Source organism: Pongo abelii, chromosome 4 (genome assembly GCF_028885655.2).
Source record: "Pongo abelii isolate AG06213 chromosome 4, NHGRI_mPonAbe1-v2.0_pri, whole genome shotgun sequence".
Taxonomy (NCBI): domain Eukaryota; kingdom Metazoa; phylum Chordata; class Mammalia; order Primates; family Hominidae; genus Pongo; species Pongo abelii.
Genome location: NC_071989.2, coordinates 87824887 through 87846875, shown reverse-complemented (window position 1 = coordinate 87846875; position 21989 = coordinate 87824887). Strand labels below are relative to the sequence as shown.

General features: G+C 46.4%; 1 protein-coding gene and 1 non-coding gene across 4 annotated transcripts in view; both read left to right on the top strand.

Moving 5' to 3' along the window:
• The first annotated feature begins 3955 nt into the window (after positions 1-3955).
• SERINC5 (serine incorporator 5) overlaps positions 3956-21989 on the top strand; it is a 151952-nt gene continuing 133918 nt past the window's right edge. For 2 of the 3 annotated variants that reach the window (XR_002915095.3, XM_054555674.2), the window contains exon 1: positions 3978-4178. Coding sequence is in view for 2 of the 3 variants with exons in the window: in XM_054555674.2 (XP_054411649.2) it covers positions 4152-4178 (27 nt within the window). In the remaining variant the exon portion in view is untranslated. Of the gene's footprint in view, positions 4179-21989 lie in introns of all 3 variants that reach the window. The other variant, XM_024247377.3, reaches the window with a different exon arrangement.
• LOC112133644 (small nucleolar RNA U13) lies at positions 20880-20983 on the top strand. The gene has a single exon (XR_002915271.1). It is a non-coding gene; the product is annotated as a small nucleolar RNA U13 (small nucleolar RNA).

Sequence of the window (21989 nt, the reverse complement as noted above, 5' to 3'; positions counted from 1 at the left end):
GATGGGCAATTCCCAGAACTGAGGGTTCCTTCTCCTTTAGACCATATAGGGTAACTTCTTGATGTTTGTAAACTGTCCTGATGCTGGTGGGAGCGTCTTTTAGCATGCTAATGAATTATAATTAGTGTATAATGAGCAGTGGGCACAACCAGAGGTCACTTTGGTCGCCATCTTGATTTTGGTGGGTTTTGGCCGGCTCCTTTACTACATCCTATTTTACCAGCAAGGTCTTTGTGACCTGTATCTTGCGCTGACCCCCCATCTCATCCTCGAAGAATGCCTTAACTTCCTGGGAATACAGCCCAGCAGGTCGCAGCCTTATTTTACCCAGTCCCTAGTCAAGATGGAGTCTCTCTGGTTCAAATGCCTCTGACACTATTAACCTGGTTTTGAAGATGAGGAAGCTGAGGCTGGACGTCACCCAGCCACTTCTTGGTAGAGTTAGAATTTGCAACTTACTGGCTCGAAAACTCAGGCTTTATCTTTTTCTGGTACCTTTCAATAGGGGCTACAAGTCCCCAGGTTATTTATTTATTTATTTATTGAGATAGAATTTTGCTCTTGTTGCCCAGGCTGGGGTCCAATGGCACCATCTAGGCTAACTGCAACCTCTGCCTCCTGGGTTCAAGTGATTCTCCTGCCTCAGCCTCCTGAGTAGCTGAAATTACAGGTGCCCACCACCATGCCTGGCTAATTTTTGTATTTTTAGTAGCGACAGGGTTTCGCCATGTTGGCCAGGCTGGTCTTGAACTCCTAACAACAGGTGAGCCACCCACCTCTGCCTCTGAAAATGCTGGGATGACAGGTGTGAGCCACCGTGCCTGGCCAAGTGCCCAGGTTATTAAGACTCTTTCTCCAGGTGGCAGACATCCACATTCTCAGAGTCCTCTCACATTGGCATGGAAATAGCAATGTAGGGGAGGGAAAAATGGCTTCCCTCTACCCTTCTAGGTTCTTTGCTTGGATTGCAAATTAAATTGACATAACACAGTTTTTTTTTTTTTTTTTTTTTTTTTTTGAGACAGCGTCTCGCTCTGTCACCCAGGCTGGAGTGCTGTGGCACAATCTCGGCTCACTACAACCTCCACCTCCTGGGTTCAATCGATTCTCCTGCCTCAGCCTCCGAGTTACTGGGATTACAGGTGCGCACCACCTCGCCCGGCTACTTCTTTTGTATTTTTAGTAGAGATGGGGTTTCACCATGTTGGTCAGGCTGGTCTCAGATCTCAGGCTCGTGATCTGCCCACCTCGGCCTCCCAAAGTGCTGGGATTACAGGCATGAGCCACCACGCCTGGCTGACATAAGACAGATTAACAGAAGAAAAACCATTTTAATTACCTGCATAGGCAGCAGCACAGGAATCTCACAAAACATGAAGGGCCAGATGATTGAAGCTTATAGCATTCTGAGCTAGAAATAAATAGGGGCTTGGGGCTTCTATGGGGACAGTGGGGAGGCACCACAGGTTAGGATATAGAAAGGTTAGTGGAGGAAACGTATGGTAAATAATGTTGCCTTGTGGACACGCGTGGTGGCTCACACCTGTAATCCCAGCACTTTGGGAGGCCGAGGCGGGCGGATCACGAGGTCAGGAGTTCGAGACCAGCCTGACCAACATGGTGAAACCCCGTCTCTACTAAAAATACAAAAATTAGCCGGGCGTGGTGGCACGCGCCTGTAATCCCAGCTACTTCAGAGGCTGAGGCCAGAGAATCACTTGAACCTGGCAGGCGGAGGTTGCAGTGAGCCGGGATCATGCCAATGCACTCCAGCCTAGGTGACAGAGACTCTGTCTCAAAAAAAAAAAAAAAAAGTTGCCTTGTTATGTAGATAAAGTATATCAGGTAATAAAAGTTCTCTGAGCAGCTGCCTTCCTGACACAGATACTTTTACTATGTGGACTTCCTTTAGAGATGTAAATTTGCTTTACACAAGGACAGCTTTTCAGAACTACTCCCGTGTCTGCAGTTTCTCAGAATAACCAGCTTGAAATGTGCCAAAGAAGTGTATTTTGGGATAGCATATTTTGGTATTCTACAGTCATAATTTGGGGTGCTGTGGCCTGAGCCTCAGTAGCAAAAATAGCCTAGGATTCAGGGTTCGGAGCGCTGGATTCTATTACCAGCTCTGCCCCCTAAACCAATGGTCTCTTGTGAAAGGTCCTCGAGTTCCGAGTCAAGTCAATTTCCCTAAAAGGCAAAGAGGCATCGGAGTTCCAGCTGGCTTAAACATTTGTAGATTTCGCGCCTTCCCTTTTCGCTCCTCCTTCCTCTCCACCCGTCTTCCCACCCCGAGCTACTAGGGGGCCTGCCCATTTCCCCAGGCCAGGAGAGTAGGGCTGAAGTGAAGTGACCGCGGCCGTAGCAAACAGCAAAGCTCATTAGAAAGTCCTGGTGAGAGCCTCAGCTTCTGATGAGTCACAGAACGCCACGGAGCAGGTTGCTGCGCTTGACTGATTGGGTTTACCCTATTTTTGTTTTGAGTTAGAGCCAACTGTCCTCATTCCTTTTCGTGGCTCTGAGTAGGGCCTGCTCCATTATATCCCCTCCTCTAAACGCCTGCATCTGAGATGCTGGAAAATCCTGCGCAGCTCATAACACAAGGCCTGGTTCCCACTCACCCTTCCTTTTCTACTCCTAAGCTGCCCAAGACACTCCTTCGCCAAAGCTCTGTCTGGAAACGAGTCCCTCTAAGGTCAAGCCTTGGGTCATGTGCCAGGGGATCAGACGAGTGGATTCCAGGCCCAGTTTTGCTTCTTCCACTTTGCTGTGAGGCTTTGGGCAAGTTATTTAACCTATCTGGGCTTCAGTTGCCTCACTGCTAAAATGGGTACGGTAATGCTTATTTGAAAGAGCAAAGGGATTGGCGCAAAAATCGCACTAATAGAAATATCTTCATTGCGGCAGGGCGCGGTGGCTCACGCCTGTAATCCCAGCACTTTGGGAGTCCGCGGCGGGCGGATCACCTGAAGCCAGGAGTTCGAGACCAGCCTGGCCAAGATGGTGAAACCCCGTCTCTACTAAAAATACAAAAAATTAGCCGGGCGTGGTGGCGGGCGCCTGTAATCCCACCTGCTGGGGAGGCTGAGGCAGAACTGCTTGAACCCGGGAGGCAGACGTTGCAGTGAGCTGAGATCGCGTCACTGCACTCCAGCCTGGGCGACAGAGTGAAGCTCTGTCTCAGAGAAAAAAAAGAAAAAAAAAAGAAATACCTTCATTCCTCTTGGGGAGGTGGCTGTGAGGACAGCAGATCTGAGTGGGAGAAAACCTAGAGACGGCCTCCCTGCCTTCTGTACGGAACAAGCAATTATTGAGCACCCTCTTTTTAGTGAGGAAGCAGGTCGGAAAATGAGTCCTTGGGCCAGCGCGGGAGGAGAGGCTGGAAAACATATCAATATTCAGGGAGGCACGGAAAGTGCTCTCAATGGATCTCTCACAAAGTGCCATCAGGGCAGAACAGTCAAGGGCCCAGGGATTCGAGGAAGCTTGGGCGGAGCGGAGAGCCCAAAAGTTGAAAGTTTTCTTAGCAGATGAGGGAGGGAAAGGGATTTCAGGAACAAGGATCTCGTGGGTGGGCTGTCCCAGTTGGCGATCGGCAGAGCGCAGACCAGCACCCGGCGGTCTGGTCTGTGCAGGACAGACAGGAACTGCTAAGGCTCCAACCTTTTAGAGTCAGCAACAAGCTCTTTCCCCAGATCCGAAGGCGGAGGGGCGCTGCGCTCTCATTGGCAGGGGCCCGAGCGCAGCCAGACCGCGAACCAGACCCGGAGCATGGGGCCCGAAGGCTGGCGGCCGACTCCGGAGCTCGGCGCCCCAACCGGGAAGTGATCGCAGCAGCCCACCCGCCTGACGCCAGCGGAAGTGCGAGCCCGGGGCGAGCCTGCTCCGCCGCCGGGCGCCCGGGAAGGGGCGGGCGCGGGGCGGGGCTGGGGGCGGGCGAGGCGGGGCCGGCGGCGGGGCGGGGCCGGCGGCGGGGCGGGGTTTGGCCACGGTTGTTTTTACCCAGGCCTCGGCGCCTAGGCGCTCGGCCGAGGCTGATCTGCGTGCAGGTGTGAGTCGCGGCTGAGCCAAGTGCTCGAGGCGCGAGGCAGCCAGGAGGGCCGGTGCGGCGCGGGGAGCCAGCGAGCGCGCCTTCGGCATTGGCCGCCGCGATGTCAGCTCAGTGCTGTGCGGGCCAGGTGAGCGAGGCCGGGCGCAGCGCGGGGGTTGTCAGATCGGAGAACCGGGCCAGGAGTCCTGGCGTGGCGGACCCAGCTCCGCGGCCGAACGTAGGGCCCGGGTGGGTCACTCCGGCTGGTCCCGCGGCGCTCAGCCGTCCGGGAAATCTTGTGCCCTGGGCGAGCGGGAAGGGGCAGGGGGAAGCCCGAGAAGCTACCCCGGGGTCTTCCCGTCCGGCCTCCGGGACTCCGCGTGGGGCGGGGCGTGCCGGGCTCGGGCGGAGGATCCCGACTGCTCCAGGGGCGTGTCGCCTCCTGCGCCGAGCACTGGTGAATAGCGCTGAGCTCCGTAGCCCTCTCCACTCTGCTTGTTGGATGAATCCAGGAAGAAAAGTGGGTTTAGGCACCGTCTCCTTTGCTATGCCCTGAATAAAACTCGGGTCAAACAACCCAGGCAGGTTGCGCTTGGCATCTCGTAGTCGATCGTGGGCTCTGTACCTTTGAGAATGTCTCGAAGCCTGACTTCCAAACTACCGGGCGCAGGTCTGGGCGAAGGGAAAACTCAGCCCTGCTTCCTGAATTTCCCGACCCAACCCTGGCTCGGTACTAGCACGACTGCCTGGGTAGGACTCGAGCCTTCCTGCCTCTCTTTGCAAATAAACTTGTTCGAACCTGTTTTTTAACTCTCGCCTATTTAAACCTATGATGTCTTAAAACATTATGTCTCCTACCAGTTACTGCATCAGTGTAGAATTAGTACGTCTTCGCCCTGTAATGCTGGTTTCACTCCTTCCTGCAGAGTTAGAAAAAACGAAGTAGGCGAGTCTCCTGGATGTGGAGCTCCTTTCTCCCTTTACATGTGGATTATCAGCGTTTCGGTACAGAATTTTAATGGAGTGTTTTCACGAACGAATCAGACTCTAGGGAGCATTCAGGTTCGGGGTGTTCTTGCTGACACTCAGCCTTTCCACAGTCGAGGCCAGCTGTAAGTGATGCAGTGGTTAAACTGTGGGTTTCTGTAACCGGCGATTATACTGGCAGATAATCTGTCCTGTTTAGAGTGGCCACGTGGAACTGTCTTGGTTTTTGAGGTCTAATACTGTGCTTGGCATACATTAAAGCTGGCGTTTTCAGAGTTGAGGAAATTGAGGCTTTTGACGACTGAGATGAAATGATTTTTTTTCCCTGAGTCAGGCAGAGAGAGAGAGAAAGAGAATGAGAATGGTCACCACCTTACCAGGTATTTGGGAACAAGGTGGACCAGCAAAGACTGTTTTCAGAAAGCTCTGCAAATCTTTTATTCTCGTTTTGAAATACTTTTTCTCCAATATGATGCAACACTTTTTATTACGTAGGAATGATATAGCTTTTTAGGGGCATCTGTCCTGGTCCCTTGAAGTCCCCTTGAGGCTCTTTCTGTCATTCCCAAGTGCCTAATTTAGGGCTCTGTAATTACCAGTATTCAAATGGGTTTTGTAAAAGAATTATTTTTCTATTGATGTTTTGGCAGGTTTCTAAAGTCTCCCCTCTTAGGACTTGGGAAGGAACCAAATCAAAGTTAACCCCTGCTTTCCCAGGCCTGCAGGAGGCATCACTGTGGTGGGCCTCAGTGCAGTGTGATGGTGATCACACTGTGGTTTCCTGTGGATGGGGCGGTAGGAAGTTAAAAGAAAAGCAAACAGGCTGAGCGCCTTGACTCATGCCTGTAATCGCAGCACTTTGGGAGGCAGAGGCAGGCGGATCACCTGAGGTCGGGAGTTGGAGACCAGCCTGACCAACGTGGAGAAACCCCATCTCTACTAAAAACACAAAATTAGCGGGGTGTGATGACGTATGCCTGTAATCCCAGCTACACAGCTGAGGCAGGAGAATCGCTTGAACCCGGGAGGCAGAGGTTGTGGTGAGCTGAGATCACGCCATTGCACTCCAGCCTGGGCAATGAGCAAAAAGAGCAAAACTCCATCTCAAAAAAAAGGAAAGCAAACAAAACCTCACAGCACCATCAGAAGTTACCAATTCTTTTGTTTGTTTCTTTGGGCACCTACCTTGTGCCAGGAGCCTGCTATATAGTCATAAGTCAGACAAGCATCTCTGCTCTCAATGGCCCATCTGGGCAGGGAAGATCATTCATAAACATGTAAACAATGAAACAATGAATATGGTACTGGTTCTGTCATAAGGCCCTGTGGTAAGCAGCCTTGAGGAGGATTGCGGAGGGAGTCTGAGAAGATGCCTGTGGAGTTGAGACTGCTCAGTGAGGAGGGGCAAGGGGGTCTAGGGTGGCTGGGGTGTCTTAGATGAGGTCAGAGAGAAGAGCAGGACCAGAAATGGCCAGAACCTGTCAGCTGCCTTTGGAATTTGGATTTAATTCTGGTTGCAGTGAGAGGCTGTGGGAGGATTTTGAGCAGGGGCGAGCTGTGGTTTGATTTGCACCTAGAAGATACTTGGGGTGTTGTGAAGACTGGACTGTAACAGGGACTAGAGTGGAGGTGAGGAAAGCAGTTCGAGTTGGTCATGCAGCATTTGGTGAGGAAAACCTAAGTGGATATTTGCCTCTTAGGGGCAAGCAGTGTTCTAGGCTTCAGCAGTGAACAAAAATCCTTTCCTGATGGAGCTCGAATCCTGGCAATCTGCTAATGCTGTAGTCCCAGGAGGAGACAGCATGGTACCTTAATTTAGGCTATGGCTGTAGGAGTGAGTACAGTGGGACATCATTGGCTTTGGGTGTATTTCAGAGGTAGAACTGGATTTGAGCAAGGATTAGAAGTGGGATGTGGGAATGAGACAGACTCGGTTTCTGGCCTGAGCCACTGGGTAGATGATGATCGCATTACTGAGGTGAAGTAGGAAATTGTTAGGAAGAGGACGTTTGGTGAGGAAAACCCAAGTTTCTTGGCTTCATTACATTAGAGATGCCTATTATAAATTGACTGGAAATGGCAAGTCACCAATTAGGTATTTAAGTCGGGAGAAGTTTGAGGTTGGAGAGAGACATTTTGGTGACTTTCTTTAACTGAGGACCATCCTGAACAATATGTAACCCGTAAAAGAGCCTGGGCTTTGGACTCAGGCCTGGGTTTCAATTTGGAAATCTGGACAATGAGGACTGGTGTGACTGGATGAGTTACTTACCCTCTATTACCTCATTTTACCTCAACTATTGAATGGGTACTTCTTAGGGTTATTGTGAAAATTACATGTGATGGTAAGTGTAAAGTCTGTAATATAGGATTTGGCAGAGTGTGAGGAACCCCCCAAATCTTAACTTATTAGTGGCCATTACCCATCTGCATCAGGATAATATCTAGATCAGCTTATTTTATTTTTGTATCTACTCTGATATTCATTTTGGTTTTGTTTAGGGTGTTGGCTAATGGATGCCAAGAAGGTAGAGATTACAGGGGAGTGGTCACTCAACACTTTATGGGTTCAAAGTTCTGTGCTAGGCCCCTAGAGACAAGGTAATGAACACAGGGCTTCCTTGTTCTCCTTTAACTTAAGGGCTATGTGGAGGTGGGAGTGTGGGGGGAAGTTAGCTACAGAAAATGACAGTGCAGGCTGGGCGTGGTGGCTCTTGCCTGTAATCCCAGCACTTTGGGAGGCCAAGGCAGGTGGATCGCCTGAGGCCAGGAGTTCGAGACCAGCCTGGGCAACATGGTGAAACCCTGTCTCTACTAAAACAAAAATTAGCCAGGTGTGATGGTGCACGACCTATGTATTCTCAGCTACTTGGGAGGCTGAGGCACCAGAATCACTTGAACTTGGAAGATGCATGTTGCAGTGAGCTGATATTGAGCCACTGCACCCTAGCCTGAGCAACAGAGTGAGACGCTGTCTCAAAAAAAAAAAAAAAAAAAGAAAAGAAAAAGAAAAGAAAAGAAAATGACAGTGCGTACTGTCAGAGCGGAAGTGAGGTGTGTGCTTGGAAAATCTAGACAACCTTTCCAAGGCAGTTTGACAATAGAGATTGGGAGGGCTTACTGCAGTCAAGTACAGGCATTTATGACAATAATAATGCTGAAATTTATTTCAGCCCACAGTATGTGCTTTGTTTTTACATACGTTATAATTCATTCATTCCTCACAAAACCCCTGCTTGGCCTCCTTTCACAGATGAGTCAACTAAAGTATAGAGAGATAAATGAACTGATGTTACCAACTGACTGATGGTAGAGCCGGGCCTTGCATACTGGCCCACCTGACTTGAGTTGGGTGACTTTTGTACCAGACTGCTATTCCTTATTATTCCTATGTGAATAAATAATAATTGCTCCAGATGGACCCAATGCAGTTTTGAATACCCTGCTATTGGCTGTTTTGGTAGATACTGTTGGCTGCCAGTAGTTAATGGTTGGGTGAGGTTTAACTTCTCCCTCATGCCTAATTCAGGTCATAAAGACCAAAGTCACAGACCAAATTCTGTCACACATACAGACAGTGGCAGGCGTATGGAATAGTCATGCAGCCTGTTCTGAGACTTCCTGACATTCCAGCTCTTTGACCTTGTTGGTGCTCTGATAGGCTTTTTGCCTGAAAAGTTCACCCGAGGCAGATGTGCCAACATTCTAGTAGGCAAGACTCGGCTAACTTCTGGTTGGTGGGCAGCCAAGACTATTGCACCAGGAGAATCAAGCACATGGTTGCCATTCTGAGTAAAGATTCACTCTGTCTTTTTTTTTTTTTTTGAGACAGCGTCTCACTCTGTCACCCAGGCTGGAGTGCAGTGGCGCGATCTTGGCTCACTGCAACCTCCGCCTCCCGGGTTCGAGCGATTCTCCTGCCTCAGCCTCCTGAATAGCTGGGATTACAGGCACCTGCCACCACACCTGGCTAATTTTTGCATTTTCAGTAGAGATGGGGTTTTGTCACGTTGGCCAGGCTGGTCTCGAACTCCTGACCTCAGGTGATCCTCCCGCCTCTGCCTCCCAAAGTGCTGGGATTACAGGCATGAGCCACTGCGCTGGCCCTATTCACTGTATCTTTATAGCCAGTTTATGCAAGACGGGAATGCCCAGGCCCAGGTATTTCCAGCCAGATCCTATTTCTAGATCACCAAGATTTTCCTCAATGAAAACCCATTTATGTGTGTATGTATGCATGTATGTATGTATGTATGCATGTATGTATGTATGCATGTATGTATGTATGTATTTAAAGATGGGATCTGGCTCTTGCCCAGGCTGGAGTGCAGTGGCTCAGTCATGGCTCACTGCAGCCTCCAACTCCTGGGGTCAAGCAATCTTTCCGCTTCAGCCTCCCAAGTAGCTGGGACTACAGGTGCGTTCTACCATGCCTGGCCAGTTTTAAAACATTTTTGTAGAGACTGGGTCTGGCTTTGCGGCCCAGGCTAGTAAAACTCATTTCTAATGTCCGTTATGTTAATTAACAAAGACTTGAATGCCGCCAGGGACTATCCATGTCAAAGATAAACAAAGCTGGACATTAGTTAAAGCAGTAAAAACACGTTTTATTCAATAACTATCGACTGTAGGGGAAACAGCTGAGCTCCATTCGGTTTTGTGCAGACGTGACTGGGCCTTTTAAAGTGAGCATAAGGGAGTAAGGAGGGGAGTGAGCGGTGGCTCAAGAGTCAGGAAAGTGAAAAGTTACAAAGGGTTGGTCGGTGTAAATGCGATTAGGCCAGCTGTGTGGTCTTTGATTAAATGTTTGCTGGAATAGGTCTTATTAGGGCAACTGATGCCCCTAGAATGCAGCTTAAAACACACACCCACATACACAGAGTCCATGAAGAAGACTTATTTAAAAAATAAATTACATACCACATACAGTAATGATGATTCCAGGCCGGGCATGGTGGCTCACGCCTATAATGCCAGCACTTTGGGAGGCCGAGGTGGGCGGAGTTCGAGACCAGCCTGGCCAACATGGTGAAACCCTGTCTCTACTAAAAATACAAAAATTAACCGGGCGTGATGGCATATGCCTGTAATCCCAGCTACTCAGGAGGCTGAGGTAGGAGAGTCGCTTGAACCCGGGAGGCGGAAGTTGCTGTGAGCCCAGATCACGGCACTTCACTCCAGCTTAGGCAAGACAGCGAGACTCCGTTTCAAAAAAAAATAATATGATGTTTCCCCCAAAATGCCCTTCCTTCTTCACTGTAAAACCCAAATCTCTACTTTGAGGTCCCAGCTCAATTAATGGTTCCTCAGTAATGATCTTTCTCTTGTTTTGAGAGTCCTCACAGAATTTCTGCTTCGTGGACTTGATTGCACCACGTAGTACTGGGTCATCTGATGCATTGGAATTAAATCCTGGCTACTGCAAGGATGTTTCCTCTCTTCTTATAGGCAGAGCACTTATTGTGACCTAGCTGAACCCCCTGTTTAGCTCTTTTGGTTACAAAACTCTTGTTCCCTATTGCTCTTTGTTTATAGTGATTGGAAATGTTAGGTCCTCATTATATTACGTGGTGCTTCCACTGGAAGGGATCCAGTTACAAAAATTCATTCTTTCCATGATGATACTGTTTTGAACAATGTGGGAAGTATTTGTGAAACAGAGGGAAATCACACATATCATTACCCAGAGAGAACCACATTTTGATGCTTTATAATCAGTTACTTATATTTAATATTTATTATTATTTTTTTTTATTTTTGAGATGGAGTTTTCGCTCTTGTTGCCGAGGCTGGAGTGCAATGGCATGATCTTGGCTCACTGCAACCTCCACCTCCCAGGTTCAAGCAGTTCTCCTGCCTCAGCTTCCCGAGTAGCTGGGATTACAGGTGCCGGCCACCACGCCCAGCTAATTTTGTGTTTTTACTAGAGATGGGGTTTCACCATGTTGGCTAGGCTGGTCTTGAACTCCTGACCTCAGGTGATCTGCCCGCCTCAGCCTCCCAAAGTCCTGGGATTACAGGCGTGAGCCACTGTGCCCGGCCAATATTTATAATTTTACTTTGCAAAGTTGGGATTATGTTGGAAGTGCTGTATTTGACCCCACTCTTTTTGCAGAATTATGGGGTGACTGATAAAGTTTTTTTAACATGCACCCACCACTTATTGTAGCTGTTAATGTTTTCTGGGCCTACATTCATATGTAGATAGTCTTCTACCTTCAAACTTGATGGTTTCTTTTTTATTTTTTTTGAGACAGTGTCTCGCTGTGTTGCCCAGGCTGGAGTGCAGTGGTGCCATCTCGGCTCACTGCAAGCTCCGCCTCCCGGGTTCACACCATTCTCCTGCCTCAGCCTCCCGAGTAGCTGGGACTACAGGTGCCTGCCACCACGCCTGGCTAATTTTTTTGTATTTTTAGTAGAGACGGGGTTTCACCATGTTAGTCAGAATGGTCTCGATCTCCTGACCTCGTGATCCACCCGCCTTGGCCTCCCAAAGTGCTAGGATTACAGGCGTGAGCCACCGTGCTTGGCCTGATGGTTTCTTTAGAGGTGTTAATGTTGAATGTGTGAAAGTCACTTAATGAGCTTTTGCGTTAAGAGGTTTGGGTGTGTTTCTGTTCCCAAAAGGACAAAAGTAATGAAAAAAAATCCCTAATTTCATCTCTGTTAGATGGCATCATTGACAATATATTTCTGTCATTTTCAACATTTTCTTTAACTTTGACCTTTTCTTTTTACAATTACTTTCACAGATAACGTCTGTCCAAATGGTGGTTGAGTCACTGTTTTCCTGCTGTATGATGGTGGCCATCTTTGCTTCCACTGCATTAACACTGAGACCTGTGTTTCTTATCACTAGCACTGGCACTTTTATTTTCCTGTTCATCTTTATAAAGGTGTGGGCACAATGCAGTAAAATGCCCTATAATTGTTCTGTCAAGGTGATGTTTTGGTTGATGTTGGCTAAATACGGTAGTCCCCCTTTACTTGCAGTTTTGCTTTCTGTGGTTTCAGTTACCTGAGGTCTATTGGGGTATGAAAATATTAAGTGGAAAATTCCAGAAATAAAACAATTCACAAGTTTAAATTATGCCCTGTTCTGAATAGTGTGATGAAACCTCACTCCATCCCACCGGGATGTGAATCAGTTCTGGCCAGCATCTCCATGCCGTCTAGCTGTCTACTTATGCTCCTCACCCCTTAGTCACTTAGGAGTCATCTCGGTTATCAGATCCACTGTCGCAGAATTGCAGTCCTTGTGTTCAAGTCGTTCAAGTCACCCTTATTTGACTTAGTGGCCCCAAAGCGCAAGAGTAGTGATGCTGGCATAGTGTCAAAAGTGTTTGATTTTATTATTTGTTATTGTTGTTAATCTCTTAACTGTGCCTAATTTAGAAATTAAACTTTATCATGAGGCCAGGCAAGGTGGCTCATGCCTGTAATCCCAGCAATTTCAGAAGCTGAGGTGGGTGGATCACTTGAGCCCAGGGGTTAGAGACCAGCCTGGGCAACATGGAGAAACCCTGTCTCTACAAAAAACACAAAAATTAGCCAGGGCATGGTGGTGTGTGTGCCTATATAGTCCCAGCTACTTGAGAGGCTGAGGTAGGAGGATCACCTGAGCCCAGGGAGGTCGAGGCTACAGTGAGTCATGGTTGTGCCATTGCACTCCAGCTTGGGTGACGGAGTGAGACCCTGTCTCAACAACAACAAAACTTTCTCATAGGTATGTATGTACAGGAAAAAACACAGTATATATGGGGTTGGGTACTATCCACAGTTTCAGGCATCCACTGGGGATCTTGGAACACATCCTCCTTGGGTAAGGAGGGACTACTCTATATAGCTCACTGGTGAGCTGATACAGGAAGGGTGGCTTAGGGGTGTCTTTGTGTAGTGTAGCTAAGTTCAGGTTGTCACGTAATCCTCTGTCACTTACCTTGAACAGTATGGAGAGTGAAGGTTGCACTCTTAGTTGGAGAGTTCGCTTGACGGTTGTCATTCAAATATGTTTTCTTGGGCAGCTCCGTAGCTGACCTGGCGAGCTGACAAATAGCTTTGGGCTGCAGCAAGTCTGACTTTGTAGGCACGGTTGAGGAGAGGCCGGTCTGTAGGCATGGAAGGCAGCCTCTGACTCATCTCTGTGCAGATTAAATAAAAGGTAACACCCCCTTCCCCATTGCTTGCTTTCCGCCCTCGTTTTCTGTATAGAGGCTGTAGATTTCCCACAGATACTGAGTATCTGGGAGTGACTATGAGACACGGAAGCTTTACTTTCCAGTTTTCCAGGTATTTTAATGTAGTCACCAGTTAGAGCCTCAGAAAGGGCACTGCAGTAATTATGGCATTGTCTACTTTTATTTCAGAGCAGTATGTGGCCAGATCATCTATGATAACTTGATGTTAAAAAGGAAGTCTTCCTATAAGCTGATCTGTCTACAGAACTAGCCATTGGATGTAATTCTTTGACCAAGCTATTTTTAGTACTTTAAGTGGCCATACCTGCCTAATTGTAAAGACCCAGTGTTTTCTTAGTGTTCTGAGTCACCAGCCGCATTGTTAGTGAATTTTACATATTGCTGTTTGCATTTGAATTTAGGGTTATGATTGGATCCTGAGAATAGTATCAATCAAGTTACCAATCTAAATCACTGTGATTGTTCCCAAATATTAGGCATCCCAAGTAGCCCACAGTAAACCTTTGCAGTCCTGCTTAAAATGTATTTTAAAACATTTACAGTGAGAATATCCCCATATTCTTCTAGCTTATATATTAATGATATTTCAAAACATTTTAGAACTTAATCTGAGAGTCAGTATAGGGCAGTAGGAAATTCAAATAGTGAGTTGGTGTGATTACACAGAACATCTGTTTGAATTTTAAAGAGAAGCAGGATTTTACTTTTGGCTTTTCTTCCGTAGTTTGCCTTATGAGATTAAAATTGCTGATGTTTAAGGAAAGCAGCTGTTGTGGAAAAACTTAGTGGGTTTTTATCAGAGAGTAAATTTTGAAACAATTTGTGGGTTTTTGAAGTAAGGTTACAGTATATAGTGATTAGACAGCATTTTTACTCTCTCATGAAAACCGTCTAGTCAAAACAAAAGTAGGAGACACACATGCATAACCCCTTAAATCTTATTTATGAAAAGATAACTAGAGGAGATGGGAAAATCAGACTTCTGTTTAAGTATCATTTTTATAAACTAGCTAAGTGCATTTTGAAACAAAATTCATGAGGTCTTTATGGAATGCCTTTTCCATTTTTTTGTTTTGTTTTGTTTTGTTTTTGCGCTCACATTATGTCTCAGCAATTTAATGGAGGGCTGATTTCCTAATGCTTTGATCCTTGGTGAGTGTGGTTCACCCAAACTAGGGAGGAATTCAGTCTTTTGTTCTTGATTCCATGCTCATTGATCTCCTCCACTGCCATTCTCAGAAACAATGGCAGTATTTTGTTTCCATAGTAATGAAACTGTTTGCTCTAATAGAATTGTATAGTGGTAATTTTTCTTTAGCTTTGCTAGCCTTATCCCTAAGGACTCTAGGACTTTGTTGGACTTATTTCGTTAGCTGTTACTCTTTTTTTTTTTTTTAAAGAGCTGACAATCCCTAAAGTAAAATGTCAATTGATAAATATTCTCTGGGGCCAGGTGTGGTGGCTCACACCTGTAATCTCAGCACTTTTTGGGGCTGAGGCGGATGGATCACCTGAGGTCAGGAGTTGGACACCAGCCTGGCCAACGTGGTGAAGCCCCGTCTCTACTAAAAATACAAAAATTAGCCAGGCGTGATAGCACATGCCTGTAATCCCAGCTACTCAGGAAGCTGAGGCATGAGAATTGCTTGAACCTGGGAGGCTGAGGTTGTAGTAAGCTGAGATCATGCCATTGCACTCCAGCCTGGGCGACAGAGTGAGACTGTCTCAAAAAATAAAAAATAAAAAATAAATAAATATTCACTGAGTACCTAGAATAATAAAGTTCAGAGGCTGTAGCTAGCCCTGCTTGTGCTTGGGAGTGACCTGTGAATAGATACTGAATTTGATAGCCGTATGAGACTGTGCCTGGGCCAGTGCTTCTTCACAGACTGGATTGAGGGTTTGTTTGCCTCAGCTTTGCACCTTTTATCTTTTGGAAAAGGGGAAGAAGCTGGGGGTCCCTTGGCAGGGACATTTGCCCCCAGAAGTGGATGAGCCCACGCAGGGGAGCACGGGGAGAGTGGGTCCTCCTTCCTGAATGGGCTGTAGAGATCCATGCAGTCCTGCAGTTGCACACACAGTTGTGTTTTTTATATTTTTTATGAGAAGGAAAGCTTAACCTTGGAACCTTGAGAAACATCTCCAGTTTAAAAGGCACACATTCCCTGTAGCCAACAGGGAAATACAGGAAATTAAGTGAAGGAGAGCCTTCCTGGAGGCTGGGGACAGGTGTGGAGCCACTGGCCTGGTCAGACGACAACTTGAAGTCAAGTGAGAGAGGAAGATCGAAGATTAGTGCCTGTGGATCTTTGAGAGTGCCGGCTTATCCGGAGGCTGAGGTGGGAGGATCGCTTGAGCCCAGGAGGTCGAGGCTGGGTGAGTTTTGGTCTACGACACTCCAGCTTGGGTGGCAGAGTGAGACCATGTTTCTTTTTTTGTTTGTTTTTGTTTTTTTGAGACAGAATCTCACTCTGTCACTCAGGCTGGAGTGCAATGGCACGATCTCGGCTCACTGCAACCTCTGCCTTCTGGGTTCAACCGTTTCTCCTGCCTCAGCCTCCCGAGTAGCTGGGATTATAGGCACATGCCACCAGGCCCGGCTAATTTTTGTATTTTTTAGTAGAGATGGGGTTTCTCCATGTTGGTCAGGCTGATCTCGAACTCCTGATATCGTGATCAACCCGCCTCGGCCTGCCAAAGTGCTGGGATTACGGACATGAGCCACTGCGCCCGGCCGAGGCCATGTTTTTTTTTTTTAAAAAAAGAGTAAGGCCGGGTGTGGTGGCTCATGCCTGTAATCCCAGCACTTTGGGGGGCCGAGGCAGCATATCACTTGAGGTCAGGAGTTTGAGACCAGCTTGACCAACATGGTAAAACCCCATCTCTACTAAAAATACAAAAATTAGCCAGGCCTGGTGGCAGACATCTGTAATCCCAGCTACTTGGGAGGCTGAGGCTGGAGAATCGCTTGAACCTGAGTGGCAGAGGTTGCAGTGAGCCGAGATCGTGCCATTGCACTCCAGCCTGGGTGACAGAACGGGACCCCATCTCAAAAAAAAAAAAAAAAAAAAGTGCTTGGGGATTTTGGCAGCCTCAGTTCCCAGGCAGCAAAAGGTAGAGAAATGCTGGGGAGCTGAGGAACTGAAATCAGGGAGGGGAGGTTATTATCTTTTAAGATAAAAGGAGGCACAGATTAAGAGCCTAAAGAGGTCTGGGCTGGGCCTACAAGGATGGTAGTAGGAAAACAGCTTCCTGCCCCCAAATTGCAGGATGCTGAAGTTTAACTATTCTATAAGTTCTGCCAAAATCGAGTCCAAGGGTAGCCCTCCATCCCCTTTTTTCGTCAAAGAAATCCCCCACTTTCTGTTGCTCTCCCCTACCTTCTACTTTTTCTATCAAAGTTTGTGGAATCTCATCAACTGGGATTCAATTCTTTGAAAAATTCTGGAGAGGCAAGTCTAGTTCTGGAGAGATCCAGGTTTTGCTGCTTGCTTGATTATTTTATTTTATTTATTTATTTATTTATTTATTTTAATAGAGACAGGCTCTCACTATGTTGGCCAGGCTGGTCCCAAACTCCTGGGCTCAAGCAATCCTCCTGCCTTGGCCTCTCAAAGTGTTAGAATTACAGGTGTGAGCCATCATGCCCAGCCTTGCTTGATTTTTGAGGCAGGTCATGGAACCACAGAAACTCTTGGAAGATACCTTAAAAGGCATCAGTTTTTAATGACCTGTCTGAAGCTTAGATGTCCTTTTTAATGCCCCTCTTCAGTGTGCATCTGTGTTTGAATCTCTCCAGTGCTGGGGAGCTCACTACTGTTCCTAGTTCTTAAATTTTCTTGTTAAGTAGGGGAAATTCCTGTCTTGTCTCCCTAATGTTGTTAAAGAGATAAAATCCCCTTTAACAATATTAGTGATTGTTGAAGGGATACAAATCAGATGTTTTATGTAAGAGTCTTTTTTTTAATCTGTAAAGTGGTGATGCAGTGTGTCAGGGTTCAGTGTAGGAAGCCAACATCACTCTAGGTATTTTAAAAAGAAGAGGATTTACTATAGGGAATTAGGTATGTTTAAAAAATAATTGTAGAACTAAAGGAGCAAGAATGAAGGGGCCACCCCCTGGGACTCTTGAACTTAAGAATGTTGCCTAAAGACTAGGGGTTCTGTCTAGGTCCTGCTGCTCAGCACACAAAAAGCCCATGACTGAGATCGACAAGGATTGCCAAGGAAGAAGGCTTTAATCGGGTGCTGCAGCCAGGGAGATAGGAGCTCAGTGTCAAATCCGTCTCCCTGACCTACTAAAACTAGAGGTTTGTATAGCAGGGAAGAAATGTAACAACGTGTAACATTTTGAGATGCAGTCTTGCTCTGTCATTCAGGCTGGAGTGCAGAGGCCCGATCTTGGCTCACTGCAACCACTGTCTCCCGAGCTCGAGCAATTCTTATGTCTCAGCCTCTGGAGTAGCTGGGATTACAGGCATGTGGCACCACGCCTGGTTACTTTTTTTATGTTATATATTTTTTTGAGATGGAGTCTCACTCTGTCGCCCAGGTTGGAGTGCAGTGGTGAGATCTCGGCTCACTGCAACCTCTGCCTCCTGGGTTCAAGTGATTCTCCTGCCTCAGCCTCCCGAGTAGCTGGAACTACAGGCGCATGCCACCACACTTGGCTAATTTTTGTATTTTTAGTAGAGACAAGCTTTCACCATATTGGCCAGGCTGGTCTCAAACTCTTGACCTCGTGATCCACCTGCCTCGGCCTCCCAAAATGCTGGGATTATAGGCATGAGCCACTGCGCCTGGCCTAATTTTTGTATTTTTAGTAAAAATGGGGTTTCACCATGTTGACCAGGCTGGTCTTGAACTCTTGACCTCAAATGATCCACCCACCTTGGCTTCCCAAAGTGCTGGGATTACGGGTGTGAGCCACCACGCCTGACCTATTTTTCTAAAAGAGTCTTTTTTTAGTATTTGGTAGATACTAATATAGCCATACCACCCTTTTGGCTTTCAACTAATCTGTCTTTATACTTAAAAGTATGCTTTTTATAGGGGTGATAGAAATGGGTCTTTCTTGCTTTTTAATCCAATCTGACAATCTTTGCCTTTTTGTTTTGTTTTGAGATGGGATCTTGTTCCATTGCCCAGGCTGGAGTGCAGTGATACGTTCACAGCTCACTATACCTTCAATGCCCTGGGCTCAAGTGATCCTTCTACCTCAGCTTCCCAAGTAGCTAGGGCTACAGATATGCACCACCTGACATGGATTTTTTTTTTTTTTTTAATTCTCTTTTGTGGAGACATGGTCTTACTATGTTCCCCAGGCTGGTCTCAAACTCCTGGGCTCCAAATGATCCTCCTGCCTTGGCCTTCCTAAGTGCTGGGATTACATGTGTGAGCCATTGTACCCAGCCAATCTTTGTCTTTTAATTGGATGCTTGGATCATTTACATTTAATGTAGTTACTCATATGTTTGAGTTTAAGGCTATAAATTGTTGATCAGTTTCCATTTCATTTCCCCTTCTTTTTTTTTTTTTTCCTATTAATTATTTTTTAGCAATGGGGTCTCACCCTGTCACCCAGGCTGGAGTGCAGAGGTGCAATCATAGCTCACTGCAGCCTCAAACTCCTGGGCTCAGGTGATCCTCCTGCCTCAGCCTCCCAAGTAACTGAAACCTGGCTCATTTCCTCTTCTGTTCTTTGTTCTTATCTTTTTTTGAGGAGAGGGCTAATTGAATATTTTTCACTGTCTTTATATGCCTTTTTATTTCTTCTTCTTATTATTATTTGAGACGGAGTCTTGCTCTATCACCAGATTGGAGTGCAGTGGCGCGATTTTGGCTCACTGCAACCTCCGACTCCTGGGTTCAAGCAATTCTCCTGCCTCAGCCTCCCGAGTAGCTGGGATTACAGGCACGTGCCACCACGCCTGGCTAATTTTTGTATTTTTAGTAGAGATGGGGTTTCATTGTGTTGGCCAGGATGGTCTCGATCTCCTGACCTCGTGATCCGCCCACCTTGGCCTCCCAAAGTGCTGAGATTACAGGTGTGAGCCACTGCACCCAGCCTTGCCTTTTTATTTCTTAAGATGTTCTAAGGATTATAGTATGTGGCACCTTGAAAAAGGGAGAAGCATCAAAACTTTATCATTAGTGATGGAAACCAATCACTAGGTAGGCAGATCAATTTACCAGATACTGATTTAATCTTGAAATGATGAATTAAGTAACATGACATGAAAACTAATTTAAAAGCAATATTTTATGCTTTACAGAAATACACGGCCGAGCACAGTGGCTCATGCCTGTAATCCCATTACTTTTTGGGGACTGAGATGGGCGGATCACTTGAGCCCAGGAGTTCAAGACTAGCCTGGGCAAAATAGTGAGAACTCATCTCTACAAAATATCAAAAAATTATTCAGGCATGGTGGCATGCACCTGCAGTCCCAGCTGCTTGGCAGGGGGCTGAAGTGGGAGGATCATTTGAGCCAGGCTGAGGAGGTCGAGACTGCAGTGAGCCATGATCTTGCCATTGCACTCCAGCCTGGGCAGCAGAGGGATACCTGTTTATATGATTTAATTAATTGTATAAATGTTTATTTTATTTTCCTTTTGGAAAATAAAAATTACATTTAGTGTAATTTTTAAAAACGAATGCAAATACTCTACACTAGAGCCCTGGAAATAGTTCTGCTACAATACAACATGACATATGCATTCTAAAAATTACCACATTAAGCCGAACTGCACAATGAAACCACGGGTCTCACGGGGAAAATTTGGTTAAGGGCACAATATTCTAAAACTTTGTCAGTAACACATTTGAAAAAAGGAACTGAATAAAAATGATATTATAGTTTTATAAATGTTAAATGGTTAAGAAATACATAACTACTATGGTAAATTTGGCATTTTATTTGAAAAAGTCTTGAAATTACCTTGTGGAAATGGGTTTGGAGAGTTAGGCTTTTGAGCAGTTGAGAAGCAGCGGGAGGAGGGTTATCTGGAATTGGATGGAAAGTTGTAACATCAAATGTGTTTGGTGTGACTCAGTGCACTTGTTGAGCTGAGCTGTGTGCATTTTTTGTGTATTAACATGAAGCTCAATTCAGCTTGGTGCAGTTTTCTACCTGGTGTTTCTCAGTACATCCTATTATGCCCAATTGTTCCGTAACATATCCATCCTGTTGGAGCAATTTTGTGTTTTCAAAGTAAGTATAGAATAGCTCAGAAGCCTTGGACTTGCAGAGCTTCAGGAAGGCTGACCAAGCCTTGCTCCTGTTAGCTGTCTGAGGGAGAGAGCTGGCCCCACTGACTTCCTTTGGACCACCTCCCAGAAAATTGGCGCTGGAAGGATCTTCTGTTCTTCTGACCCAATTGTGCTCGATTTCTTGTACCATAATAAACAAACAACTCCAGAGGCAGGAACTTCCTATCTTTGGAGGCAGCTCTACTTCACCCTTAGGGAGATCTGGTTTAATTCTTCTTCCTGCTGGCTTCTCAAGGCTGTAGTGACTTGCCTGTATCCTGGGGAGGGATACAGTATTTTTGTATAATAAAGTTAAAAGAGGCAGAGTGGAAGGTGGGCATGGTCTGTGGCCCCTGGCTCATAGGGTACCACAATTCGGTTGATATTCCTGTTTCTGATTGTAAGAATCCAGTTTCTTTTTTAGTTCATAAGCATGATGATTGGGTTTTCATGCTTGTCTGTGAGATGTGCCTCCCCTAAATCTTGTCATGTCGTTGGTACATTACCCATCTGACATGAAAAAAAAAAAGAATCCCAGTGTTCACCCAAACCATAAACTGAAAATTGGGGCATGCTGACAAAGGGGAATTGTGCCTCTGGGTATGAGAAATTTCACTAAGAAGCCAAAATATCAGACTTTTTAGCACACTCCAATAGTTTTTAAGGATAATGGTCAGGCAGTTTGAAATTAGAACCATTGTGGGAAGTCTTTGGTTGGCAGCCAGCCAGAGAAAGTCTCACAGCTGCTGATGGGTTTCTGATGGATGTAATGCCCGTTGCTCCAGGTCCTGCATTGCCATTCTCAGATGGCTTATGGGCTGTCCATGGGGTTGTGAGAATCTGGGAAGTCACAGTCTAATTCTGGAGCTAGAAGGATCCTTAAGGCAGTGGCATATCCACCTAACAATTTATTTCCAGGAAGCAGGTCCTGGAGCACAGGGTATCTTCCAAGGCCACACAGCTGATCAGTTCACAGCAGGTACTACCCCTGTTCTCTCCTAGCCTTTGCTATTTTCCAGTGCCCAGTACACACTTGGCCTTTGGTAAATGATGAGAGCGTGAATTAGTGTATATTGGGCTTTTCCCAAAGATAATCTGCTGTCTTTGCAGAGCAGTTCAACAAAGAGCTCATAGCTATGGATTTTAAACAAAGTCTTATGATTTGATTATTTGAATCTCAGATTGGGTGTTTTTTTTTTTTTTTTTTTCCAGATGAAGTCTTGCTCTGTGGCTCAGGCTGTAGTGTAGTGGCAGGATCTCAGTTCACTGCAACCTCTACCTCCTGCCTCCAGGGTTCAAGCTATTCTCCTGCCTCAGCCTCCCAAGTAGTGGGATTACAGGTGCCCACCATCACGCCCAGCAAATTTTTGTATTTTTAGTAGAGATGGGGTTTTGCCATGTTGGTCAGGCTGGTCTCGAGCTCCTGACCTCAGGCAATCCACCTGCATCAGCCTCCCAAATGCTGGGATTACAGGCGTGAGCCACCATGCCTGGCTCTGGATTGGGGTTTTATGCTGTATTG